General features: G+C 44.1%; 1 protein-coding gene across 3 annotated transcripts in view; it reads right to left on the bottom strand.

The window, feature by feature from the left end:
* The window catches only part of Myb (MYB proto-oncogene, transcription factor), a 36,144-nt gene extending 11,843 nt beyond the window's left edge, over positions 1-24,301 (bottom strand). Inside the window, exons 1-15 of one of the 3 annotated variants that reach the window (XM_075947860.1) lie at positions 24,025-24,298; positions 19,832-19,949; positions 18,182-18,253; positions 16,527-16,619; positions 16,060-16,280; positions 13,776-14,010; positions 12,603-12,683; positions 12,160-12,264; positions 10,074-10,328; positions 8,849-9,217; positions 6,948-7,084; positions 5,954-6,068; positions 5,738-5,863; positions 4,561-4,671; positions 3,295-3,402 (exon numbers count right to left, since the gene is read on the bottom strand). In XM_075947860.1, coding sequence (XP_075803975.1) covers positions 3,295-3,402; positions 4,561-4,671; positions 5,738-5,863; positions 5,954-6,068; positions 6,948-7,084; positions 8,849-9,217; positions 10,074-10,328; positions 12,160-12,264; positions 12,603-12,683; positions 13,776-14,010; positions 16,060-16,280; positions 16,527-16,619; positions 18,182-18,253; positions 19,832-19,949; positions 24,025-24,047 — 2,169 coding nt within the window. In that variant the 5' untranslated portion in view covers positions 24,048-24,298. Of the gene's footprint in view, positions 1-3,294; positions 3,403-4,560; positions 4,672-5,737; positions 5,864-5,953; positions 6,069-6,947; positions 7,085-8,848; positions 9,218-10,073; positions 10,329-12,159; positions 12,265-12,602; positions 12,684-13,775; positions 14,011-16,059; positions 16,281-16,526; positions 16,620-18,181; positions 18,254-19,831; positions 19,950-24,024 lie in introns of all 3 variants that reach the window. The other 2 variants (XM_075947870.1, XM_075947878.1) reach the window with 2 other exon arrangements.
* Positions 24,302-24,551: the final 250 nt, after the last annotated feature.

The raw sequence follows: 24,551 nt of genomic DNA, 5'->3' as shown, positions 1-24,551 counted from the left end.
GTTCAAAATGGTCCCTCTTTTCTTTTCTTTTCTCTCTTTTTCTTTTTTGGTCATGTTCTCACTGTGCAGCTCTGCTGGTATGGAACTCTATGTAGATCAGGCTGACCTCAAACCCGAAGATCTGCCTGCCTCTGCTTCCAAAATGCTCAGATAAAAGCCGAGCAGCTTCGCACCAGGCTAGACTTTATAGCTTCAGTAAACATCGACTGAATCTTAGGACTAGGCTATAAAATGTGCATGAGACTTAATGCACCTTAAATTATGAACAGCATTAGTTAAATCCAATGCTTTGGGATCCAAGGGCCAAGGAACAAAACAAGGGTTTCCCTCTACACCAGCTCTCTTGATAAAATGGCTGCCCCTTGCCCTGACATCCTTTTAATCCCTTTTCTGTGTCCCACCAGGCCAACTCCTGTACCTTTGTGGTGTTCTGAGTTTGCACTACGCAGAGCCAACTCAAGCATGACTGCCCCAAGAACTGACTTTGCATAAGTATTGGCCTTCCTTCTCCCATACTCTTGCCCACACCCATCTTTCATCAAAGCAGTTAGTATCTGAGGAAAGCAACAGGAAACTGATCCAACTGAATTAATGAATAACTGTACCTATAACTCATCTGGTTGTCTGTATTACCCAAAAAGTGATAACAAGAACCAACTTGATTTCTCCGCGTCTTGTGACCAGAGTGCGCAGAGTCTTCGCCAGTGGAGTCTAAAAATCAACTGAGCCCAACGGCAACAGCCTGTATTGTTTTGGGGTTGCCAAAGGACCTCTGACTGGCATCTAGAGGGGAGTTATCCCCCAATTAGCACTGGATGTTTTATTTAGCAACCTATGCTTCTGAAATGAGCATAATCCTCTTTGCAGGGTAACTTAAATTATACAGATAAAACCGTTATACAGCTAGGATTCCACATGGCTTTTTCGAACATCCTTAGTGTTGGTTGTCTTTCGCTTACCCGCACCTTCTGGTCCATCCTCCCAGGCCTCTCTCCACTTCAGCCTTCCCCCATTATCCCTATTTTCCCCTTCATATCACCTTTGTTCTACTGTTCCCCCTTAAGATCTTTCTTCCCCATCCACACCAATGAACCACTTCTAGACTCCTGGATTATACAGGCAATCCAAATTAAACACACAATAAAAAGATCCAACAATAAAATCTACATGCGATGTTTGTCTTTCTGGGTCAATACTAACCAGGAAGCTCCCTCCATACTGGTTACTTTTCACAGGACTGAAAGATGCTATAAAGACTGTGAGAGGACAGGGAGTTAGCATCAGTTTTACCCAGTTTTACACTGTGAAATGCAATAATGACCCACATAGCAAGATACACCCGTGGTGGTAACAGTGGCACAAATGGATAGGGGGTAACCAACTGTTTTCTTATTAAATTTAAGGCCTGCTTCATAGGAGTAAGCATATACTGGGTACTACAGATTTGCTCAAGAACCCATGGTTGGGGAGTTTACGGGCCCATATTTAAATCTACTATTATTTTGATAAACGAACACAGTATTAAACTCTAAATTCATATCTCTTTACCAGTCTATTAGTGAAGCCCCCAGACCCCATCAGAGAAGTTTCTTTGTGTGTTGGACGGTTGCTAACGGACACTCCTAACTGGCTAAACTGGAGTCAGTAAGTTATGGGATAGAGAGAATAAGTGCCTGAGAAGTGCTCAGCCACGAATATCTATGTCACAACTCTCTCTAAACTCAAGAACCACCACAGAGTGGGGAGGGCAGGGGGTTAGAACACTGTAAGAGACAGAGACTGAGGAAACGTCAAGCAGAATAGTGTCTTCTGGGCATGAGAGAACCATGGCACCCACGAACCCACATCAGCTGCAGCTGACTGCACCAGGCCACACCACTCAACAGTCTAGGATGCAGTGGGAAGGGGTGCATGAACCCTCACCCTTAACTGGGAGTCATGGGCAGTTGATGGCTTTTTAGGGAGAGAGAGTCAGTTTCATTCAGAGCACGAGATGCCTGGCAGTTTGGCCATGATGCAGATCATGGCTCCACACCCGGAAGTATTATGGATAGACCAAATTAGAGTCAATAGGTTATCGAATAAAACAACAACAACAACAACAAAGACGAGATTTTGGGAAGTAGGGCAGTGGGAGTGGATCTCAGAGGAGTTAAGGGGAGGAGTTGCAGATGCTTATGATCCAGATATAATGCATAAAATCCCCAAAGAAATAATAAAACTATATTTAGATGATAGCAACTATCACAAATACTTGAAAACAGGTTTTAACATTCTCTCAACTTAGCTGGGTGGTGGTGGCTCAAGCCTTAGATTCCAGCACTATGGAGGCAGAGGCAGGCAGGCCGACCTCTGTGAGTTCAAAGTCAGCCTGGCCTACAGAGTGAGTTCCAGGGCCCATCAGGGCTACACAGAGGGGTGAAGAAGAATCTCACAATTTGGAGAGAGCAGGCTTAACCCAGTCCAGTAGTGGGAAGGTCCTATAAACAAAGGTCAACTCTCTCACAGTCTACCCTCCTTTTACACTGCTATGGCATCACACAAGACTTCTTACTTCTAACCCAGTTACCAGGTAGAATTTCCCTCTGAGTAACAACGGGGGTGGGGGTGGGGGAGCTGCAGCTGGCTGGGTGCTAGGCTATTTAATGTTGGGAGCTGCTTTAAATAATTTGAGGGGACAAATTTGCATTCTGATTTACACTTGGCTCGGGATTAATTTGGAATTTGTATGTATTTCATCAATAGACACCTACTTCAGAGTTATAAGGGAAATCTCTTTTGATATAAAAAGTTGATGGCAGATGGTCATCCCAGATGATCGGGGTAGCACTGATGGCTGCCTTTTTGTCCTCCTAGCCAAATGCACTGCAATTGATTTCTAACTAATTTCATATTTTGTTAGAGATCTAGTCTCTCAGCTCTTGATTACTGGTTGATAGGGCAAGCATACATAATAAAATTCTGAAATTAAAAAAAACCCTATAGATACGTATTTTTACGATTGTGTAAAAGCAGAAGGAGATACTAGCACATTCTAGGGTAGCACATGAGTTTAGTCTCAGTTACAGTTTAAAAAAAAATGTTTCACTTCATCACGCTGGGGGCCCTGATTTTACAAGAATTTCCAGTGTCTCACATGAGTAGTAACAAAAACACCACACAGGGTGAGTTCTAGACACTAAGAAGCTGCTTTAAAGCATCATTCCTTTTTATCTAAAGCATTAAAACACAACGTAAGGTAACAGATTTGCAGTTAGTGAATTTTAAGACACCACATGTTAGAAGAGTCATTACCTGCAAGGGACCCACCAAGGGCCTGTTTTTAGGGGCTATAAATGCTCTGAGAACATTGTCTTCGTCTTCAGACACGGGTGTCATTAAAACAGAGCTGGTGAGAATATTCTAAAGGGAAAGGAATCATTTGAAATTTAAATGAGGTGGGATAATACAAAAAAGAACATAAACCCAACTCTGGAGAGTAGCTTACTACGAGATGACACGCATTAGCATGAAGACATGCAAGTGTCTGCCAGAAATTCCTTCCTCTCTGAGCCAAAAGGAGCCGACTCTATACTGGCTTCCCAACCCATTGTTGCAAACATTCCCCAAACAATAAGAATGCTGCAGGGTCCCATCTAATTCTTGACATATGGCATGTACACAAAAAATCTATCTACCCGATGAGTTTATTAATCCATGCTTCTAAAAACAAGAGACGTACTCACAACAGCGCTTTATGCTCCCTATTGGCCCAGAAGTATTTGAGAACTACAAATCAAGAGCAGCGCAGCCCGTGGTAAAAGCGCGGCCTTGGCAAACACCCTCTCCAAGCTCTAAGGCAGCACCACCCAGCTAAGTTTCTAACACTGAGCCACTAAACCATTAAGTTACCCAGTGGCGCAGTTGGTATAATGAAAATGAAAATGTCAGCAACATTATTTTGAGGATTACAAGAATGAATTTGTACTTAGCAGTTAGTACACACTGAGTAACTATGAACGATTTTCACTGGCTTGGCTTGTCCCTAAGATGCAGGAGGCACTATCCACAGATTAACTGTTAGAATGTAGCAATAACCAGAGCAAGGTGACAGAGCTTCCGCTCTGCATGCATGGGTTCACCAACCAAAACACTGACACAGAAAAGTGCATTTATACACCATGAGAGATAGGAGTTAATCCGAAAGCGATTTAAAGCACATAGGAGGATTGCATGGGTTATATGAAAACACTGTGCCATTTTAATTAAAGAATGAGAGCTTCTCGTGTGGGACCAATTTCCTGTGGCTAGAGAAGGACCCCTAGGGTAGGACCTAGAAGGCCAAGCATTTGCTGCACACCGTGACTGTCTAAGTAGCAGGGAACCAAACAACAGATTGCTTAACTGGAAGGAAATAAGACATTTAGAAGACAAAGCAAATGCAAAGGAATCTGTGGGTGTGAATACTTGGAAACCCAACGACGTAAAGAGTGAGAGCCAAAGGCACTGTGGTCCCCCACACCACCCACGGGAGTCCATGAGACACACACACCATCCCAGAAGAGGCCACATGATACTCACTGGGGCATCTGCCACGGGAGACGCCTGAGCGAACAGCTGGGTACTCAGACTGTTCCCTTCCCAGTGGTTTGAGCAGAAGAAATTTCCTGCTTTATCCGTGGGTGACTCCACCTAAGAGCAAAAAGGAAGTGCTTTGTTATGGAAGGGACTTCCAGGAAACATTTGCTGTCAGGTGTAAATTTCTACCCCAGTCTTTGGAACACAAAGTCTTGCCTGAATGGCGGGTTCAACCTGTTGGCAATGGCTCTTCCCAGTAAGTTAGCACTTAGATTTCTGATGGTTAAAATTTCATTCTGTTGGGCTTGGAAACTTCTATTCTTGAATCTATAATTCTCTGGCCATGGTCATTCTGTCTTAGAATAAACTATTTCTTGGTACTTAAGATGACAGAAATGAATCTGTCATTTATCTATCTCCTGTCTGTCTGTCTGTCTGTGTCTCTGCCTGCCTGCCTGTCTCTTTGTCCACCTATCCAACCCCCTTATTGATAAACCAGCCTCACCTCCATCTTAGGCCTGAAAGCTGTCTTACAGTAAAGATAAACTTGGTTCATTCCTGTTATGATTAAATCTCTGTTTCTCAAGGACTGGGCTATGCCCCACCTATGACCTTAAGTACAAATGGTTCTGTATTGTATGTTTCAGGAAACAACAACCATGCCTTTGTTTCAAAAAGTTGTTATGACCGTCACCTTGCAAATATGTCTTGGTTTCAGGAGGTTGTTATAACCAACGTGTCATGCGTATGCTTAATATGTTATGTTTTATGTTCTGCTTCTGTAACCCCCTGCTCCCGAGCTATAAAAACCCTTATTTTCCCCATGTTCAATGCTGACTTCTTGAGCCCTGTGATAGAGAGGGTCAGCCCATATGCATGAATAAAAAATCTTGCTTTAATTAATTTGGCCATGATTTGGATCGGTGACCTCATTGCCACTATATCAGTAATTTCTGAAAGTGGAGTATAAACCTGCTGCCCCTTCCTCCCTGTACCCCTCTCTAGTATCTTTTCTGTCTAAAGAAGTTGATGTAACTGAATTTTCAAATGGAAGACGGGAGTCTGCAGTACACCAGTGCCTTTCAACTATTTTTGCATGATAGTCTTGTGAGGAAAGTGTCACCGCCAAATAGCATGGATGCGACGCAGTTCAGAGTGCAGAGGAGCTAGGGTAACTCACCTCCTGTTTGATTTTCTTCAGTAGTGGGGGTCCATTCTCTTGAAACTCAGCAACAATTCCAGATTCGTCGGATTCCTGCTTGATCACATCCTGTAGGTCTTCCACTAAGTGGGAGGGTGTCTGAGGCTAAGGGAAGAGTGGATATTTCTGGATCAGAGGATACTTATCGTCTACACGGGTAAGCGTGCTAAATCTAAGGACCTTTCTTGAACTTACTAGCATCTTCAGGGGACCATATTTGATTTCTTGAGCGGCAAGGGCATGTTTGAATGGTGTGGGGGTTCTCGGAGAGCTTTCAAGGATTGACCTTTTGATAGCTGGTGTCCTAAAGCTGAGAAAGAGAACCATCAAAAGCTCAATAAAAAAGACACACATTGCTTACACCCCCCTCAGTGCATAACCACAATTTTCGTTATAGCCATTAAAAGATAGTGGATCTCGATTGTTGTTATATTGCAGATCTACAAATACTTCAAAATACTTTGTCCTAAGACTAAGAGCTCTAAAACAGTTTCCGTCTTTTGAGGATGGTCCCAAAGATACAGGTAATGGTCCTGGACTGAAAGCGCTGGGAATATCTGGTATCACTTACAAATCAGTCTTATCTACTCTCTCAAGTGGACCAAAACTAGAAAACATGCTAATGTCTAAAACTTTGCTTTTACTTGGAAGCAATAAGAATGCATTTCTTTCAAAGAATGTATTTCTTTTCAATTACTTAATCACCTTGGGCTTTGAAATACACATACACATGTACATACATAAATCCATCCATCCACCCATCCATACATCCATCCATCCATTTATCCATCCATACATACATACATAATTCTTTCCTGTAAGTATCTAAAGAGATCCTAATGCATATATCTTATAAAAAAAAGTAAAATTAAAAAATATAAACTATGAACCATTCTCAATTCTATTCTGAATGCTTTAATCTTTTTTTAAAATATCAAAAAATAATGGGAAGAAAAATTGGCTGCGAGAAGTATATGAAAACTACCGTTGTGTGCACTTAGACTGCACTAGAAAAAGCAATTTGCTCGTTTCCTGGTTAGTCGTAACATGCTGAGGATACAGTCATTGTGGGAATGCACAGGATACTTACAGTGAATGAATTACATATATACAAGGGGGTCAAACTTCTGGGGCTGCCTTCATTAAAATAAGTAATATAAACATTTTTCTTACTGAGCCGAGGACTTACATGGAATTTTCCTTCTGGGTTTTCACAGTCTGGTCTCTATGACATGGTGTTGTCAGCTTGTGACCGCTGAGAGGGGTAGAGGTTAAAGTAGGCACATCTAAGCCTGAGTTTTCGTGGTTGCTGGAAGTGTTCAAGAACTAAATACAGGAGAAAGAGAGAGAAAACTAACTTAGATTAAATAATGAGTCTGTGCTCGTCCCAATTTGAAGGGAGACCCACATAGTAAGCAAGGATACTCCAGGGACCCATGAGCCCAAATACTGACAACACTAACAACCATATAGTGTTGATGGGGATATTGACTTCCTTCCACTGAGGACCAAAATTTGGCATGTTATTTATAAGAAACAAAATCTAGGGTCAAAGCTAAAGCCTTGAAAATTCAAAAGCAAATCTCCTCCATAAATGACACTTCCCATGAAAGTGAACGGGACGTGCTCTTGATTAACCTTAAAAAGATTATTATCTTACTTCTCTTTCATATTTGGTTTTCTCGATTCAATGATCTAGTAACCCAGAGTAATATTATGTAAGGTTTGCATTACGTGGAAAAAAATCACTGAGTAAGAAGCTATCTCTCTCAGAATCCTAATGTTCCCAAAGCAAAAGAGGTTTGGGAAACCTAAGGGATCTTAACTCCTGGGTAGACGGGCTACACGCCAGCACACTTAAAACTCAAGGGAAGCCAGGCACATTGGCTGCGTCCTGTGGTCACAGTTATTCAGAGGCAGGAAGGTTTCTTGAGCACAGGAGTGTAAGGCAAGCCAGGACAGCCTGAAAGACTCGGTATACAATTTGAAAAGCTAAAAAAAAAATTAAAAATCCAAACAAAAACAAAGTCTGAGGGGGTTCTCTAGTAAAGAAGCCTTCTGAAACCCGGAGTCAGTGTCCCAAACTTTTCTACCTATCTAGATCTCCTCCCCCCACCCCCGAGATATTTTAGGTCTTGCAGAACTAATTTCACAGAGCACAGTTTAGGAAAATATGAGGGGAAAAGAAAAACACCTAAATCTATATTTTGGGGGATGGGAAAACCATTGGTCTATCCTTAAAGTTCTTTTTAAATCATGGTTAGGAGCATGTGTATCTCAGTGGTAGGGCACTCTAGCATGCAAGAGGCCCCGGGTTCAAGTCGCAGAACCACAAGAAAATAAAATGAAGTAAAATAAAACGAAATGCAAAACCTTCAACAATATAACTGCGGGGAAATGTTTTAAAGACACAAAATGTCTCTTAATTTTAATTTGGGAACACATGGCTCCGCGAAGCATTCTAATGCTCAAGCCTTAAGAGCACTATATGAAAATAAGAATATTCTTTGGCAAACAGTACCCTGGTAAAAAAAAAAATGCCCTGGCAAATTTTAAAAGAACCGATGCCGAAAACGTTGAATTATTTTTGCATAAGCATCTGTTCGTCGTTGTCTCCCTCAACACTTTCGCCGACAGATAGGTTCTAATGACTCCGTTCTCTAGCTGTAATCCAAATGTTATGTAACCAGAATTTGGTTCCCTCCTCCCCGAGGGTGAGTAAATCACTTAGTAATAAATGAGCAAAGAAGCAGAATTTGAAGAGGGAGGGCTAACATGGGAGAAGAGGAGGGCACGGAAATGCTCGCTTCTGGCAGAGAAGGAAATGAAAGCGCATCTCATGCAGCTATCTGTCTTCCAAACCACCAGGAGTAAGAGAGAGAGCGGCGACAAAGCCCTCAGCCAGCCTGCCGCCAGCCAGCCCACGCTCGGGAGGCCATCTGCAATCTCAACCCCAGCTAGATCCGAGACAGAGTTAAATCGGCCAGGACAGCGGTCGTTAGTCATTTTGTTCAGGAGATTAGTCTCTAATTATTAAGGCTCAGGTGTCGGCTGAAAATTAGTAACAGCTGTGCAGAAGTTGTGGTCTACCTGCGAGGGAGAGAAGGGTAAGCCTCTGACAGGGGACCGCTTGGGAATTGAGCTGCTGCTGAGGTCAGCAAATAGGAAGGCGCTCGAGTCTCCCGCGGCTAAGGGGCTGGCCTGGCCCCGCTTTTTTCGAAGGATGACCAGTGGAACCATGCTGTGCCTCGCCGGAGGTAAGGCTCTGGCTGGGCCAGGGGAAGCCTCCCGGCTCAGCACTGGGCTGCTCGCCCTCAGACCAGGCTCTCCTGCAGGTCTAGTCCCATGGCCCTCTCTTTGCTGAAGCTGGAAGGTTTTGCCTGTGTGCGGCTGGCTACGTGAAAAAGCTGCTTCTTCTTCAGAGAATGCAAAACTGCTGAGATCACACCATGAAGAGTCCTGAAACAATGTGGGAGGCACAGAGCTTTGAGACAAGGTGTGTGCGTGTGACGAGTGCCACCATCACCCGAAACACGGCACGGAGCGAGCAAGCGAGCGAGCTAGCGAGGAATGCTGCCTGCGAGAAAACCCTGGGTCTGTCTGCTGGACTTCTAGCTCAGGGGTCACAGGGGTATGTGGGTAGCCTTGCCCATCTACTGTGGGGAGCTCAGTCACTCTCTTTAAAGCAAGCAGAAAACCTTTCTAGACGACACATTATGGTAATAATGGCTGCTTTTTAACCGACTAGAAGACCAAGAAAAAAAAATGAGAGTTTGCAGAACTTAAATTTGTTTCACTGAAGATGCTTTATTTCAGTGAACCAATGAAGTTGCTAATCGATGTTCAGTATTCTGGAGAGAAAGCTATGTCCCACCCTCAAACTGAAAGTTTGTCTTAAGCTCCAAGGAAATTTAAGCCCAAATGTGCTGTCAAAACAAAAACAAAAACAAAAAACAAAGGAAAAACAAAAAACAAAAACAGCAAGGAAAATTTCTAGAGTATGACAAGAATTAAGCAAAATACACGAAATTCTGTTTTAACACAGCTCAGACACAGTTCTTATCCTGAGCCCTTCCTGGTAAGTCAATTACTCTTTAAGAAAATTCACATGCGGAAGGCAAAATATGGAAAGTCATCTTTGGTGTGGGAAGCACATGAAATCAGACCGCTGAGAGAAATGGACTCGCCAGACCTGAAGACCTTTCCCTTTGCAAGGACGTAGGCCGGAACATATCTGCTATAGAAAATGGCAATGATTCATTATCAGTACTCAATTCCTCTTCCAGAAACGACGTGCCTTCGCACTTCTACTTACAGAATCTATAAATTGGAGTGTTTCTGCAAATTCTAAGAGGTTCTTAACATTATCCAGAATGGTGCCCTGGTGGACGATCATGCACCTGGCTGGCGAGGCGCTTTCCTCAGGTAGAGAGCCAGGATCTGCAGGCAGGGAAGGAGTGGAGCGGTGTTCTCCCAAACAGGAAACAGGTGCACTGTCTCCATGAGGTCTGATCTGGTCCACAATGGAGGTGCTGTGCCACCCGGGATAGCTGCAAGTATGGGTCTGTGTCTGAGGGAGGAAGGGGTGTGTAGAAATAAGGATGGGAGAAGAAGGGAAGAAGAAACTTAGCAATAATGTTGCACAAGGCATCTAGCGCTGTTGGGGGCAAGATAAAAAGCTGTTGCCTCATTCAAACTCGGGCCTGCCAGACAGTTGTCAAGATGTTTCCTTTTTGACGGCTGTGCAATAACTCTCTAATTTATACCTACAGGATTGCTTCACTGGCTATGATTTTAGTCAAATGCAAAACCTCGGGAATGCTAGAAAAACACAAAAGTCTTAGAGTGTTTTAGAAAGCCATTTGAGTCTAATTTGCAAACTGCCGGTCTTTGCTGTGACTGGCCAATGGTTCCATTTGCATTCTAAGCCATTGAAAGGACTATATGGTTGGAGCTGCTACTTTTATCTGCACATATCCTGTTGCTTCTTTTTTTTTTAAGGTTACAGGTTGCCCTGATGCAAGGTGGGGCTGCAGAGTGTACGCGGTTAGGAAGTGGATCAAGTTAACAGAAGTTCCCTTCTGACCGCGCAAGGGGAGAAATTGCAAAATGTTGACAAAAGTTCAAAAGTGGTTGAACTATTATGCTCATGTTACTTTATGATTTAACAAAAACAACAAAAAAGACATTCCACCTGAAAAATCTCGCCTGGGTACCCCTTCTCTCATACTCACTTCTTGGGTAAACTACATATGTTCCAAAGTACAATCTGCTTTTCCAGTTTGCTGACCAATCAAGGATTCAGAAACAGCCCGCGGAAAGGCTTGGGCTGTAGTTCAGGGTCAGAGTGCTATCTAGATGTGAGGCCCTAGGTTTGATCATCAGTACAAAAAAAGGAAGGGGTAAGGGATCCTAGGGAGATGTCTCATTCTGAAAGGTGATTGCCGTGCAAGCCTGAGACCCTGAGTTTGATCTCCAAGCATCCACAGCAGTAAACCAAGTGCTGGAGGGGCAGGGACAAGCAGTACCACGAGCTCCTTGGCCAGTCAGCCTAGGCAAATGGGCAAGCTCCAGGTTTCATGAGACCCTGTCTCAAAATAGAAGGTAGATGAACAGCGAGGTGGCTAGGCAGATAAAAAAAGAGTTTGATCCCCAAAGCCCACAATAGAAGGAAAGAATTGATTCTGGAAAACTGTCCTCTTACCTCCAAAAGTGCATGTGAGCACGTGTGCACAAACAGACACAATTATAATAAAACTTTCAATCTAGAGATCTGTCAACCTCCGGCCTGAACATATGTGTGCCCATACACCCGCACGCATAGGGTACACAACTATGGGAACATATGTGTGTATACAGAAATGTGCACTATCACTACTAATAGAAATGGGCCACACAGCTTTCATACATGCAAACCAACGTTAGCAGCAAACATTTAAAGAAGTGATCTATGTACCTTTTTTTAGGCATGCATAGACAAAATACGCACCAAATCGAATTTGAGATTATAACATGTGTAAGTACATGCTAAGAAAATAACAGCAAAAGAAAAAGACTCAAACAAGTGGGCACTACATGTCTATAAAGCTTTGCTAAAAGGCAGATGTTTCAATCATTCTCTCTTTCCTAGTCTTTAAAATTGATGGACGTCCTTTTGAAGGAAACAGTGGATGCTGATAGTCCCAAGGGTTACTGTGATCCTGTTACAAAACAAACAGCTAGGCGACTTCTGATTAGCATTGTTTGCAGATACACAGATCTTGGCTGATACAATGTTTAGAAGAGGAGAAACCCGAGAGAGAGAGAGAGAGAGAGAGAGAGAGAGAGAGAGAGAGAGAGAGAGAGAGAGAGAGAGAGAGAGAGCAGAGACAAGGTTGCCCGGCACACGGTGATGCTCTTACTGGTAACGTTTGCTGTCCTTTCAGCTCATTCTCGGTTGACATCAGGAGCAGCTCTAATTCCTTTATCCGCTTTTCTTTCTCGGGGTCTTCATCGTTATAGTGTCTCTAGAGTGACAAGTGAAGCAGGCAAAGACAAGGTCTGAGGGAGGCACCGAACACAGCCCCGAGAGCGTCCGTGTGGAACCACCCCCACGAAGTTTACCACTGCTCATGCAAACTTATGGGACTTAAGGCAAGGAGGGGAAAGCAGAGGCCAGTGCGCATGCTCACAGAGAATTCCAGAAGCCACCAGTGGTAAATGCCTGTCCCAAACTAGGTCCTCAAAACTGCTAACTTTTCTTTCTATTACGAATTGTAATATGCATGCGTACGTGGCAAAAATAAAGTGTCTTTAAAAGCGGTGCCTTGTTCAGCTAATGGGTTTGCCCCTCTGACCATCTCACCTGTATGGCTGCAGCAGCTGGTTGAGGGACATTGACGATATTTACATGCAATGCTACAGGATATGGAACGTGACTGGACACCTAGACCAAGAAGCACAACAAAGGCTATGTCATTCAGACTTATGACTGCTTCACTGGGACCGAAGGGGAAAAAGTACTTTGCTGGTAAAATTCACAGAACGATCAACAACCAAAACAAAACTTCTCTAACTTGAAATTTAGTCAGGTATTTAAAAGTGGCTAAATAGTCCAAGAAACGCAGAGAAAGAAGCCCAAAGGGTCTTTCTACCCCAACAGAAGGCATTCTTTAATCAGAAAAAGGAACAATGGAGAAACGGATTCATGCAGACGTGAAAGAAGTTTTGGGAGATGTCGCTACCACTAGCTGTTGGTCACCAGGGATGTTTTTCTTAGAGTAATGTTTAGCTTTAATAAAAAGCACAAAAGCTTTTATGATAATTCATTCACCAGAGATCTTTCTGGAAATTCTGTAGTCAAATCTAAGAAACTGATACAGCCAAGTAAAAACTATTCATGAATATGTTTTACATAAAATTTGCATATGATCTTTGTAATTCTTGGGTAAGCTTTGTCTTTTTTTTTGATTCAGGGTTTCTCTGCTCTGTGCAAGCCTGGCTGTCCTGGAAACTCACTCGTAGATCAGTAGATCAGGATGGCCTTGAACTCAGAGTTCCTGTAGCCTCTGCCTCCCCAGTTCTGGAATTAAAGGTGTGTGCCACCACCACCCAGCGGGGAAGTTCTGTCATTTTATCGATGGTTCTATGATGAGCATTTCTTGATAGTCTCCTGTTTAGCCTTCTAATTTTTCATTTTGGAAAAAAAGCAAAATATTGGACTATAAATCTATCTGCATTCACCCAGTGTTAAGACTTAGCAACATTTTAAGCACATTTACATTCAAAAGCTAACTTTAAATCAGACTTGGAGCAGGGAGTGAGAATCAGACAACTTAGACTCTAGTTAGCGTTACGTCTATACAGAGGACAAACTATTTCTGTTCTTGTCTCCAGAAACAGAAGCCAGACTCAAGTGTACCCTCGGCTAGGGTTTAGCTGAGGGCCGCCTGTGACCAGACTCATGTAGTTCATATAGATGAACTGTAATGGACATAACCATCTCCCTCCTCCCACTAGGTTCTCAGGAAGGACTTACATTCTGTGCCTCAGAGATGTGGTAGTAGGGATACTCGCTGTTAACTGACGGCTGGCCAGTTGGGGAGAGCTGAGATGAGGGTGGGGCCTGAGCAAAACCCAGCAGGTGATTGTTCTTCTGGAAGCCAGTGGCCACCGGGGGCTGGCTGGCTTTCGAAGGCTCCTGCAGGTAGCCTTCCTGTTCCACCTTGCGCCGCATGGTGGAATTCCAGTGATTCTTGATGGCATTGTCAGTCCTGTGTGGAAAGGCGCCCCAAACAAATGACAACAATGCTGTTTCAGATCGTAGTTAACTGACAGAAAACTGTTTCTAAAAAAAAATCATCTCTATGGTTCCAATAACCGCTATTTTCTCTTTTTAATTGTCTTGATCTTTTCCTTGCTGCCTACTTGACAATCCATAGATTACTCTTACTACTGCAATCTGGGATGTATTGAGTTTTCTGCAAATTCTGTTTTCTTTTTAGCATTTTGACACCTTCATAAAGGCGATGTTCACTATAATAATCCTTCTCTAGGTTCTGCCCATTCATGTGCTACTGGACTTTAATACAACTTAAAGTCCCAGCTGTTATAGACTCTTAGAATGTGACTTAGCAGGGTCAAGACACCACAGCAGGGACTTAGACAAGCCTGGGGACAGCAATGGCAAAACCTCAGTGCCCTGTCTGTACCTCTCGTAACTCTATGTACAAAGTTAGAGTAAAAACATCTCTATTACCTTTGAAAACCACTCCCATTAGTCTTTTGTTTGTTTGTTTTTTTCAAGACAGGAATTTTCTGTGTATCTTTGGAGCCTGTTCTGTAAACCAGGCTGGCCTCGAACTCACAGAGATCCGCCTGCCTCTGCCTCCTGAGTGCTGGGATTAAAGGCGTACGCCGCCACCACCACCTGGCCCTTCCCATTATTCTTATAACTAAGTGACTGGATAATGCGGTAAGGACTTTCTCCACCAGACTCAACAGGATCCCACATAAAAGAAGCTAGCTCCAGTACATTTTCTGTCTTTTGGGAGGGGTGGGGGTGTCCCTGAGACAGGGTAGTAGTCTGGGCTGGCCTTCAATTCCTGCCTGATCTTTGGGTCTCAACCTCCTGAGTACTGGGATTACAAGCAAGTGCTGCCTACCACACTTGACTGCCTAGTATAGTTTCAAACTATAAAGCATTTACTATAAATTCTTTCCATTCTTAGGAAAAATTCTCAGCTCAAAAAAAAAAAAAAGAAAGAAAGAAAGAAAAAAACCATTAAAGACTCCCTTTTACTATTTCCATGGGGGTGGGGAAATGAGTGTTAAAAAGAGGAAGTTCGGGTGCCCCTTAAGTTTTTAGAAAAGTCAACAACATATCCTGAGGCCACATGGGAGGAAAGATCTCCTTTGACCAGATCCATGACTTTTTGAAGCTCTCAAGCCACAAGGGAGGAGATGCTTTAGCGCAACACTGGGAAATACTAAAGAAGCCATCTCTGATACCATCCTTTCTCCACTTCGGGGTTAAGAAGCTCAAGAATAAAAATATTTTTAATGATCTTTTATTTTAAAATGTATAGCGAAAGTATTTCTCAAAAATTGATAAAATCAATTATATACCTATTTAAATATAGACAGACAACGGGTCAAAGGTGAACTTTCACAATTATCAATTATAAAATCAATTATATACCTATTTAAATATAGACAGACAACGGGTCAAAGGTGAACTTTCGCAATTATCCTTCATAAAGGGACCCTTTTCCTGCCGCATCCAGTAAAAAGAAGACATCACACTGAAATTGGTTAGAAATTGGAAATAGGCGTGATAATTCTACATACACAGCCTTTTTTAGTCACTGGAAAAAAGAGTAAGCAAATGGTACAATGAGGTGTAAGAAATAGATATTACTACAGCAGAGAAATGACTAAAATGATTGCCAGTCACTCAACTGGCTGGGATCAAACCAGTCTATGTGTCTTTGGTTTCCTTCTACGTAGCTAGAGTTCTTCAGTTTACAAAATGCTTTGACATTCATTTTCCGTGATCCTAATATTAGCTCATGAAATAGAATATTAGTAATTTTGCAAATGAAGAAGTGAAGGTTGAGGGGGAAAAGCTTGGCCCAAGGCCTTTTATGTATGTCGCCACTGAGGTGACAATAACTGTGCTCCACGAAATAAGATCTCTTTTCCACTTCTAAAACTCAATGATTCTGGTCTAACAACATGCTTCTCACAATACATTGACACGCTTAGAATATGCAATGACCGTCCTCTTGCTCTTCCCGATCAATGTATTGACCAATTATTACCGTCCAGGCAGCAGCTTTGCGATTTCTGCCCATCTATTCCCCAGTCTCTTGTGTGCCTGGTAAATAATTCTGTCTTCCTCTTCTGTCCAGGAGGTTTTCTTAACTTCTGGATTCAGGTGGTTATGCCACCTCTCCCTACATTGTTTTCCGATTCTCCCTTTTAAGTGCTTGGCAATAACAGACCAACGTTTCGGGCCGTATTTCTGGACGAGCTCTATTACCTTCAGAGAAACACAAAAATAATCTGTGTTTTAATGTTACAGGATGAGTCGGTGTCATAAAGCTTCAATGTTACAAGATCTTTAGAAAACGTAAGAAAAAAATAAACCTGTTTTCATCCACTGAACATATATGGGAGCGAGCCCTTTACTTTCTGCTTGTACAATAAATTGTTTCCTTGGGATGAGAAACATGTTTTAGAAATAATCTTAATTACGGTTCACACATCTAATGGAAACAGAACTTACTCTTTGATCTTCCTCCTTGGTCCAGGGACCCTTGATGAGTTCGGGGTTTAGCACCTTCTGCCATCGGTGTTGACACTGCACATCCGTCCGGTTCTAGACAAAGCATGCACCATCGCAAAGATAAAATGTGATGAGCCCATGAGGACTTTGTTCAATATGAATTATGTGTGAACAATACAGAGTGCAAACTTTCAAGAACATTTAAAGGCATGTATGGAGAGCCCACCTGTCCCACACTGCTTACAGACTTAAAAGTATATCCAAGTTGCATCTAGGATTGGAGTCTGTGACTAGTGAAGGGAATAGCTGTGTCACATGAATAAAAGGAACGTCTTAGGGCACACACATATGCCAATTTAACCTTAACCCAAGCCTGTGATCTGTAACTCCGTGGCTTAAGATGGGCTAGAGAGTCCCTACTGCCTGGTCTCAATGAAAATCCATTAGAAAGAGCTAAAGGGCTTCCCATTCAAACCGAGAGATGCTTAGTTCAGGATCATGAGCACTTGTGTTTAGGAGGAATGAAAACAATAAAAGAGTCTCATTTTCTAAGAGCTTTCCATCTTAGAAGAAGAAAAAGATAAGCACAGAATTGATTATCACAGATGGCTAAAACTGATTTATCTGCAAGAAGAAACCCAAGCAAAGTGCTGTTGGGGTTAAGGAGAGACAGCCCCCTTAAGATGAGATGCTGCTTCCTTCAGAGACATCCAGGAGCTCCTGACGTGGCCTTTGGAGGATGCTCAAAACTTTTAACAGGAAAAGCAAAAAAAGAACATTCTAAGGGGTAAAATCACCAGGAAGAAAAGCCCAGAGGAGAAAAAGCAGAAATGAACACAACCAAACCTGCTTGTGGGGAGGAAGTAGGAAACAGAGGGGGTGGTGGGGGGAGACAACAGTGGAACCATAAGTTGAGACCAGATAGGAGAGCCTTTGGGTGTCAGGTCAAGACAGTTCATTTACTTTGTGAGAATCTACGTCACCACTGGTGGGGCTTCGCTTAATTGTTATTTGTTTATGTGGTGCAGGAGATCAAAAACCCAGGAACTCAGACACTCTAGGCCAGCACACTGCTAGTTAGGAATAGCTCCAGTTTAGGAAGCTCTATAAGCTGATAGCATTTGGAACTGACAGACACGTGAAAAGGTAGGAAGATTGTAATAGAGAGGGCAGGGCGGCCACCCTGTGGCCAGAACATAGGAACTAAAAGGATGAGAAGGATTGTAAAAGAATCCTAGGTTCCCGACTCAGCATTTAGATGAAAGGGTATAATTCCAAAGGCACGCTAGAATCTTAAATCCATATACCAAACAATGTGGCTTTGACAAAAATGGGAAATTTAGAAATTAATTTGGAGAAAATGCCAAGTTTAAAACTCTATCTTGTAACAATTCATCAGAATGTTAACTTACATTATCAGGATAAATTAAAACAAAAATAAGAAGCAATTTTTGGAAATAAAATCAAAATCTCTGGATAGCATATTAAGAAACCTCAATTATGTGTTGTATAGTCAGTAATAAAAATGGTGGCTGGATCTGCCCTCCTTACATCTACATAAACAAATGCATAGTATCTTAATAAATTCTCCAAGAATTTTTCTTTAAATCCAGAGGAGGCTTTTCTGTCATAAAAAGAAACAAGAGCCAACTTACCGGCAGGTAATTGGCAATCACTTTCCAGTCATCTGTTCCGTTCTGCTCCACCAGCTTCTTCAACTTTTCATCCTAGGGTATTTAAAGGCAATGCTAGAATATCAGTTGTCTACTGAATAGCTCTGTTCAAGTTATAATGGACAAAGGAACCAACTTCATGATCCAATGCAGAAAATAGCTTCCAAAAGCATCCCAATAAAGCCAATATTAATGTACTATGCTGGTCTGAACATAGATTCATTTACAAACACACTAAAGCTTTTACTTTGACACAGCTGTTGCATGGTTATATAAACAGATTCCTCTTGTCATCTATAAAATAGGAATGGTACCAACAGGGTTATCTGGAGATTACACAATACCATTAGGCAAAACAGTGAAGCCTGGCATGTGCTGGTGTTTAGTAGATGGTAACTGTTGACACTTTTACTGAATGGGGGAAAGGGAATTCCAGTGTTAAACGGAGTTGCCATTCAACCAAGGCAAGAGATGAGACTATGGGGGAGATGATTTCCCCCTAGCTCAATCTTTTTCATGCAGAAGCCAAAGATATTTTACATGTTTCACTCAGAGGTGTATTTAATTCAGTAAGGCCACTAAGGTTTTGTTTCAATATGGCCAGAGTTTATGAATGAAGACACTAAACGTTCTCAGGCAGTTGGCTCTATCAGCCTATACACTGGCCACCACTCTACTAGGTCACACGTGCCTTTACAAACATAGCTTTAATAGGGTCCTGCAAAGATGCCATTCACACATTCTGACCAGAACAGACAGGAATGGGAAACCATGGTTAACAACAAAACTTTGATTTCCCGAGGGGACAGCCTCGTGACAGGCGGAGCATGCATTTCCGAGGTGTCCCCCTGGGAGTCTTGTCCGCCTGCTCTCAGGAGCCCCCAGGTTTAGAACACAATGAATTCCATAGTTCAGTCAAGAAGAAACCTTTCTTCACAGGTTAATGATTTTGTTCTAGAAAGAAGTGGGCATATCTTCTCCCATTACTGGATGTCTTTAGAATAACCTTTCACACACATAGGTCTGTGAAGCATCATATGTAAAGAATATTAGATGAGTATATTATGGCACGATGAATTCTATGACTGTTTCAGCTTAGAAAAAAAAAAGGAATGCATTAATTTTCTTCCAGGGAACATTTGTTACTATCCTACATTTTAGCAAGTGATTTTGATAAAGATAAAGAGACACTTTAATCCCAGCCCTCGAGAGATTTGCAGCATGTTGGGAAAGACATACACATAGAAACATGAGTGAAGTCAAGAAGGCACTCCGTGGCATGGGTACACAGCCTTAAAGATAGCAGCCAGTAACAGTTTCACAGGACATACGATCTGTTAAGATATAATGAAAAGGCATAAAAAGTGGTGGGGCTCCAGAATGAGAAATCGACGGGCAAAGCATAAAGGGGAAAGCTGGGAACACTCAAAGAACAACAAATGATTTGGAAACAGATAGCAGAAGGAACACATTGGCAGAGGTGAGGGTGAGGGGAACCTTCTGTCTGGAATGGCAGAGTAAACACACCAAGAGTCTTCAGACGAGCACATGTAACTTAGCTCCAATTTCAGTTTTCACCAACTACACACTCTTCATTTCTTTTTGTATGTCTTGATAAAAATGACTAGTTACCTCTTCCCTGGTCCACCTAGTTTTCCCCAAGTGACGCTTTCCAGATTTGGGAAGCAGCCCATCATAGTCATGGTCACACATCTCAATGTCTTCATCATCCTCATCGCTACTGTATATGCTGCAGAAATAAGAAGGGACAGACATGGGCTGAAAGCATAGGATCTAGACTCCTGGATTATGAAACTCACACAAAAGCTTTCCAAAGTCCACCAAGACAAAACCTGGCACACTTGCGCAATATGCTTGTTGACGGCATTCTGTTGCTGTAGTGTTTGTAAACTGGTTCTGCTGTTGCTGGTATCCACAGAGACACCAGACGCCCTGGCACTTTCCATCGCTCTGCATGTTTGAACCTGCTGTTACTGTTAGACCAGCGACAAGTTACACATCTGGCAGCCGCCCAACCAATGGACGCCTGAGCGTGAAGCTCAATGCTAAGGACAATAAAAGGAACAAGAGCCCATGTCCTTTCTACAAGGGCATACTCAAACTCTTTGGCATATGTCAAATCATTTAAATAGTTTCTGATCACAACGAACCAATTATGTCCTAATAGAGCTGGTATTCCACTAAATAAGACTAAAAAAAAAAATCAAGACAGAATACGTTCAAACGCATAATTGCGATCAAAGTCCATACATAATACTAGAAAAAAATTAAGCAGAAATGGTTTCAAAACCTGGGAAAGGATACAGCCATCAGTCTGTTTTCTGATTAACATAAATCATTCAAAACTCAAGGTCTGGTCGACCCAACTGGTGGCTGTGTTTACAAAACTGTTCCCAGAGTAACTAAGCACATTACTAAGGTACTGACTAGTCAGAATCCTACTTACTCTTGTTTTCTGTCTCTGACTGAATGGTGTCTAAAATATCTTACAATGTAACTAATTAAAAACCAAGGGGTTCCCCCCAGACAGACCTACAGGTTTAAAAAAAAATACTGTTTTCAAAACAGCTTTTCCTTTACTGAGTTGAGTAACATTGTGGATTCTGATGACGGCCTAAGTAACTCCAAACTTATCAATCATACACAGAATAATTAGCAGTCTAATCATAGCTATCATTCTCCATAAAACTTAAGATATGAAAAATGACACACTTAACAACTTCACTGAAATTCACCATTGTAAAACCAAAAAAACCCATCAAAGTCAGTCCAATAAAATGACATAAAACAATATCATATGAAAATTACTTTTAAAAAGCAAACTTACATTCATAATAGGTTTTGTCTTCCCGAACTAACTCACTACATGGTGGCAGGATGTGATCTTAAAATAACATCACCCCCCCCCCCAAAAAATCCCACTAAACTGTATTCTTGATGTGCAATCATTTTTTTTCCACTTAGTATCAACCTTTTGAACCAAGAACAGCTTTGTTTCCTACAGTAAACAAGAGACAGTAAATAATTTCTGAGCAATAATAATTAAAAACTTCCGCTTCATATACAACACAGTGCTATAGAGCCAAAACGAAAGAACAAAAATTATAAGCCCCAAACTGTAAAGTCAGCATCTTCAGGTGACAATTCCCTTTTGCTATGGAACTGCTGGGAAAGCCTTCCAAATGAAGCAGCCTTCCGCGAAGCACCAGGGATACCAAGAACGCCAACGGGATCTGCAGGTGGAGCCACATACTTAACTCTCATTAGATTCGCCTTTTAGGTTTGGCGAGATCTGGAGATGCAGCTCTCAGAACTGGGGACATTTTCCAAGCAAATAATTGGGTTTTCCTCTGCTCAAAAGTTTTAACTAAAAACAAGCAACAGACTCAGTCGCCCACAGGGGGCAGTCGAGAGTTAGGTGAGGGAGAATTGGGCTCACAGGACTAGGGATTCTGGAAGCAAAGCTCTACCAGTCCCAGTCCCGTCTGAACCTAGTTGTTTGATTTGGACAAATCTCTCTCCCTCTCGTGAATCCTGTCTTATACATTAGGGCGTGGATTCTATTTTATAAGGTACTTTCCAGAGCGCATGTCTCCACTGTCTTCCGTGCCTCTTACAAAGCAAGCCCTGAACCGATGTGCAAAGGCAAAGTCTTGGGGGTGAACGCGGCATGTGCCTCTTGCAGCTCCTGAAGGGCTATTCGAGGCAGCAGGGCGAGTCCAGCCTTGGCAAGGGGCTCGCCTTCGAGCTTTGCATGCGATTTCCTTGCCCTAAAATGACCTGGTCGCCTCAGTAGCATGATTAATTTCGACAAAGGACCAGAAATAACTTTTCCTTTATCTGCTCTGACAAGATCTCAGACCCAACAGTCAAAGGACTTTCAAAGGCTGATTTCAGGCTAGATGCTCTCGGCTCCTCCACCTGCGAGAGCCTGTGTGGTTAAAAGAGTACAACTATGAATATTACATTCTATCAAGGAAACAAACCGTGCAAAGAAACGAAAAAGAGTTGCTGGGGGTTGGGAAGAGGGAGGGGAACGGGAGGAAGTGTCTGTGGCCGCTACATGATTCTAGAAAAGGGGTTCAGACTCATTTCGCTGACCTGGTTAATAATGCCTGCCGAGTTGACGCTCGCCCTGCAAGAAACGGCTCTGAGCCCGCAGCCGGGTTTCTCTTCCCCCTGAGCCAAGTTCAAGGCTCCCGCCCCTCCTCGCCACCCCCACTCCCCCACCCCGGACTACCTGGGAGCCTCAGGGAACCTGCGCGGCCACGCCCCGTGCAGACAAAACCTTTAGGCTCCGAACCTGGGCCGCGCCTCCTCCGAGCACCCTTTCCCAGCTCCCTCCTCTCGGTGCAAGTTTCAGCTTTCAACAGGTGACCCGGTTGCTGTCGGTTTAGGTCCCAAAAGCGAAAGGCAAAACGTCTTAAGGGGTGGCACTTGGACCTGCACAGCAGGCCTGGGGCCAGGCACTGGGAGCCAAGATCCAAGGTCTCCCCAATTCACCCCCTCTTGTTCCGACGCCCAGAGGTTGCCGCTCCCCGCCTGGCCCAGCCCGAGGGTGCGCTGCAGGGCCCCACGCCCACGCTCTTTGCAACTTCCCAGAGCCCGCGCCCTGCAGGGCCAGTACCTGTTCGTTCCAAAAAACCAGATTAAGTTTAGCAAATATCAAACCACCGGTGGAAAGGCGGGCGGATAGACGTGTGTATGTGTGTGCGAGTGTGTGTGTGTGTGTGTGTGTGTGTGTGTGTGTGTGTGTGTGTGTGTGTGTTTCACTAGGGCCGTCCGGTGACCTTGCCAAAGGCGGGATACCTGAGGCAACTGAAGCGGAGTGCCTGGAGCTGCGGGACCTCAGCTGCGTCCACGTGTGCACCGGGCGCCTGTACCTCTCTCCGGCCAGAAGAGCCCCGGGGACGCTGCAGCTGCCTTGGGTGCCGTTGACCTCCAGCACTTTGCACCCAGTGACGACCGCCACCGAATCAACCCCCCGCATCCGTTGCTCGCTGGGAGCCCCGTGTGTCCTCGGGAAATCCCGAGGTCGGCAGGACCTAAGCTACCAGCAACTGACAGTTCCGACGAGCGCTCCCTTCTGTTTCTGATCTGTCGTCCCAAACGTGGGGCCGAAATGGAAAAGGATTGCACCCATCTCCCCGACGAGTGCGGTGACATGTGCGACGCGGGCGCGTGCAATGCGTGCAGTAGAAATATAAGCCTCTCCCAGAACAAGTACTCGCATTTTCAATAACAGGGTTTGAAACAATCGGCAAATCCATTTTATCCGCCTAAAATCTTTGCAGCAGCCTGTCAGCTGACACCTTTTTTGCCTCCATAATGAATGAATGAAATGTAAAATGAACTACCTGCAGCCACTAAACAATCCGGCCTTTTCCTGTATTTGCCATATGCTCTTCAAATCCAAGTGCAAAAACATCTCAATGCATTCAGCAATTAGGCTGCGATTCCCTCGCCGACACTGGGGCATCAAGCCAAACACCTGGTGGGCTCCCCAGGTCTGATGGAACCGTTCTGTCCTTGGCTGAAAACGTGCCGGGTTTTCTTCCCCTCCCCGAAAGAGAAACCTATCCCCATGCAACTTGCGGGGGGAAATGAGCCTCTGGAGGTGCTTCCCACTGAACCGGTGCATTCCTTACAGAGTTTTCCATTCATCCACTTCCAGAGTGGCTTCTGCCACCAAGGTACCGACTGACAGCCCCGCAAACAATCTGGGATGGAATTCCCACCTGCACCCAGGTGCCTGGATCTCCGCGCGCCCTTGCCCGAGGCCGCCCGCCCAGGCTCCCCGTTACCTGTGCCGGGGTCTTCGGGCCATGGCGAGGCGGGCCGGGGCTCCGCGAAGAGCCCCGGGGACCGCACCGGTTGCCGCCTCCCGCTGCCCTCCGCCTTGCCTGCTTCCTTCCCCCGCTGCGTAGCGGAGCTCCGCGCGGCCGGGGTGAAGTTTCTCAGGAGAAAGGGGAGGAGAAGGAGGTCACGGAGGAGGAGGAGGAGAAGGAGGAGGAGAAGGAGGAGGAGGAAACAGGTTGATATTAAAGTGTAACTCTGTAAACAGATGCCATCAAACAAAGAGCTTTGGACACTCCCCCTCCCGCCAAATCTGGCGCCCCTGCAGTGCGCACGCGCCCTGCCCGCCGCCTCCGCGGTCGCCCGAGCAGCAGCCCGCCTGGCCGCCGCTCCCAGTCGCCTCTCGCGCCGCGGTGCTGCTCCTGGCGCGTAGCAAGGCTGGGACGGCGGGCGGGCGGAGAGCCCGAGCTGCAGAGGGGTGACCTGGGCCCTTCGCGGCGCCTTTTCCTGTGCAAACCCCGCTCGTTGGCCCGGA

This window comes from Microtus pennsylvanicus, chromosome 1 (assembly GCF_037038515.1).
Source record: "Microtus pennsylvanicus isolate mMicPen1 chromosome 1, mMicPen1.hap1, whole genome shotgun sequence".
NCBI lineage: Eukaryota > Metazoa > Chordata > Mammalia > Rodentia > Cricetidae > Microtus > Microtus pennsylvanicus.
Note: the sequence above shows the minus strand (reverse complement) of the source record. Positions and strands in the feature narration are given on the sequence as shown.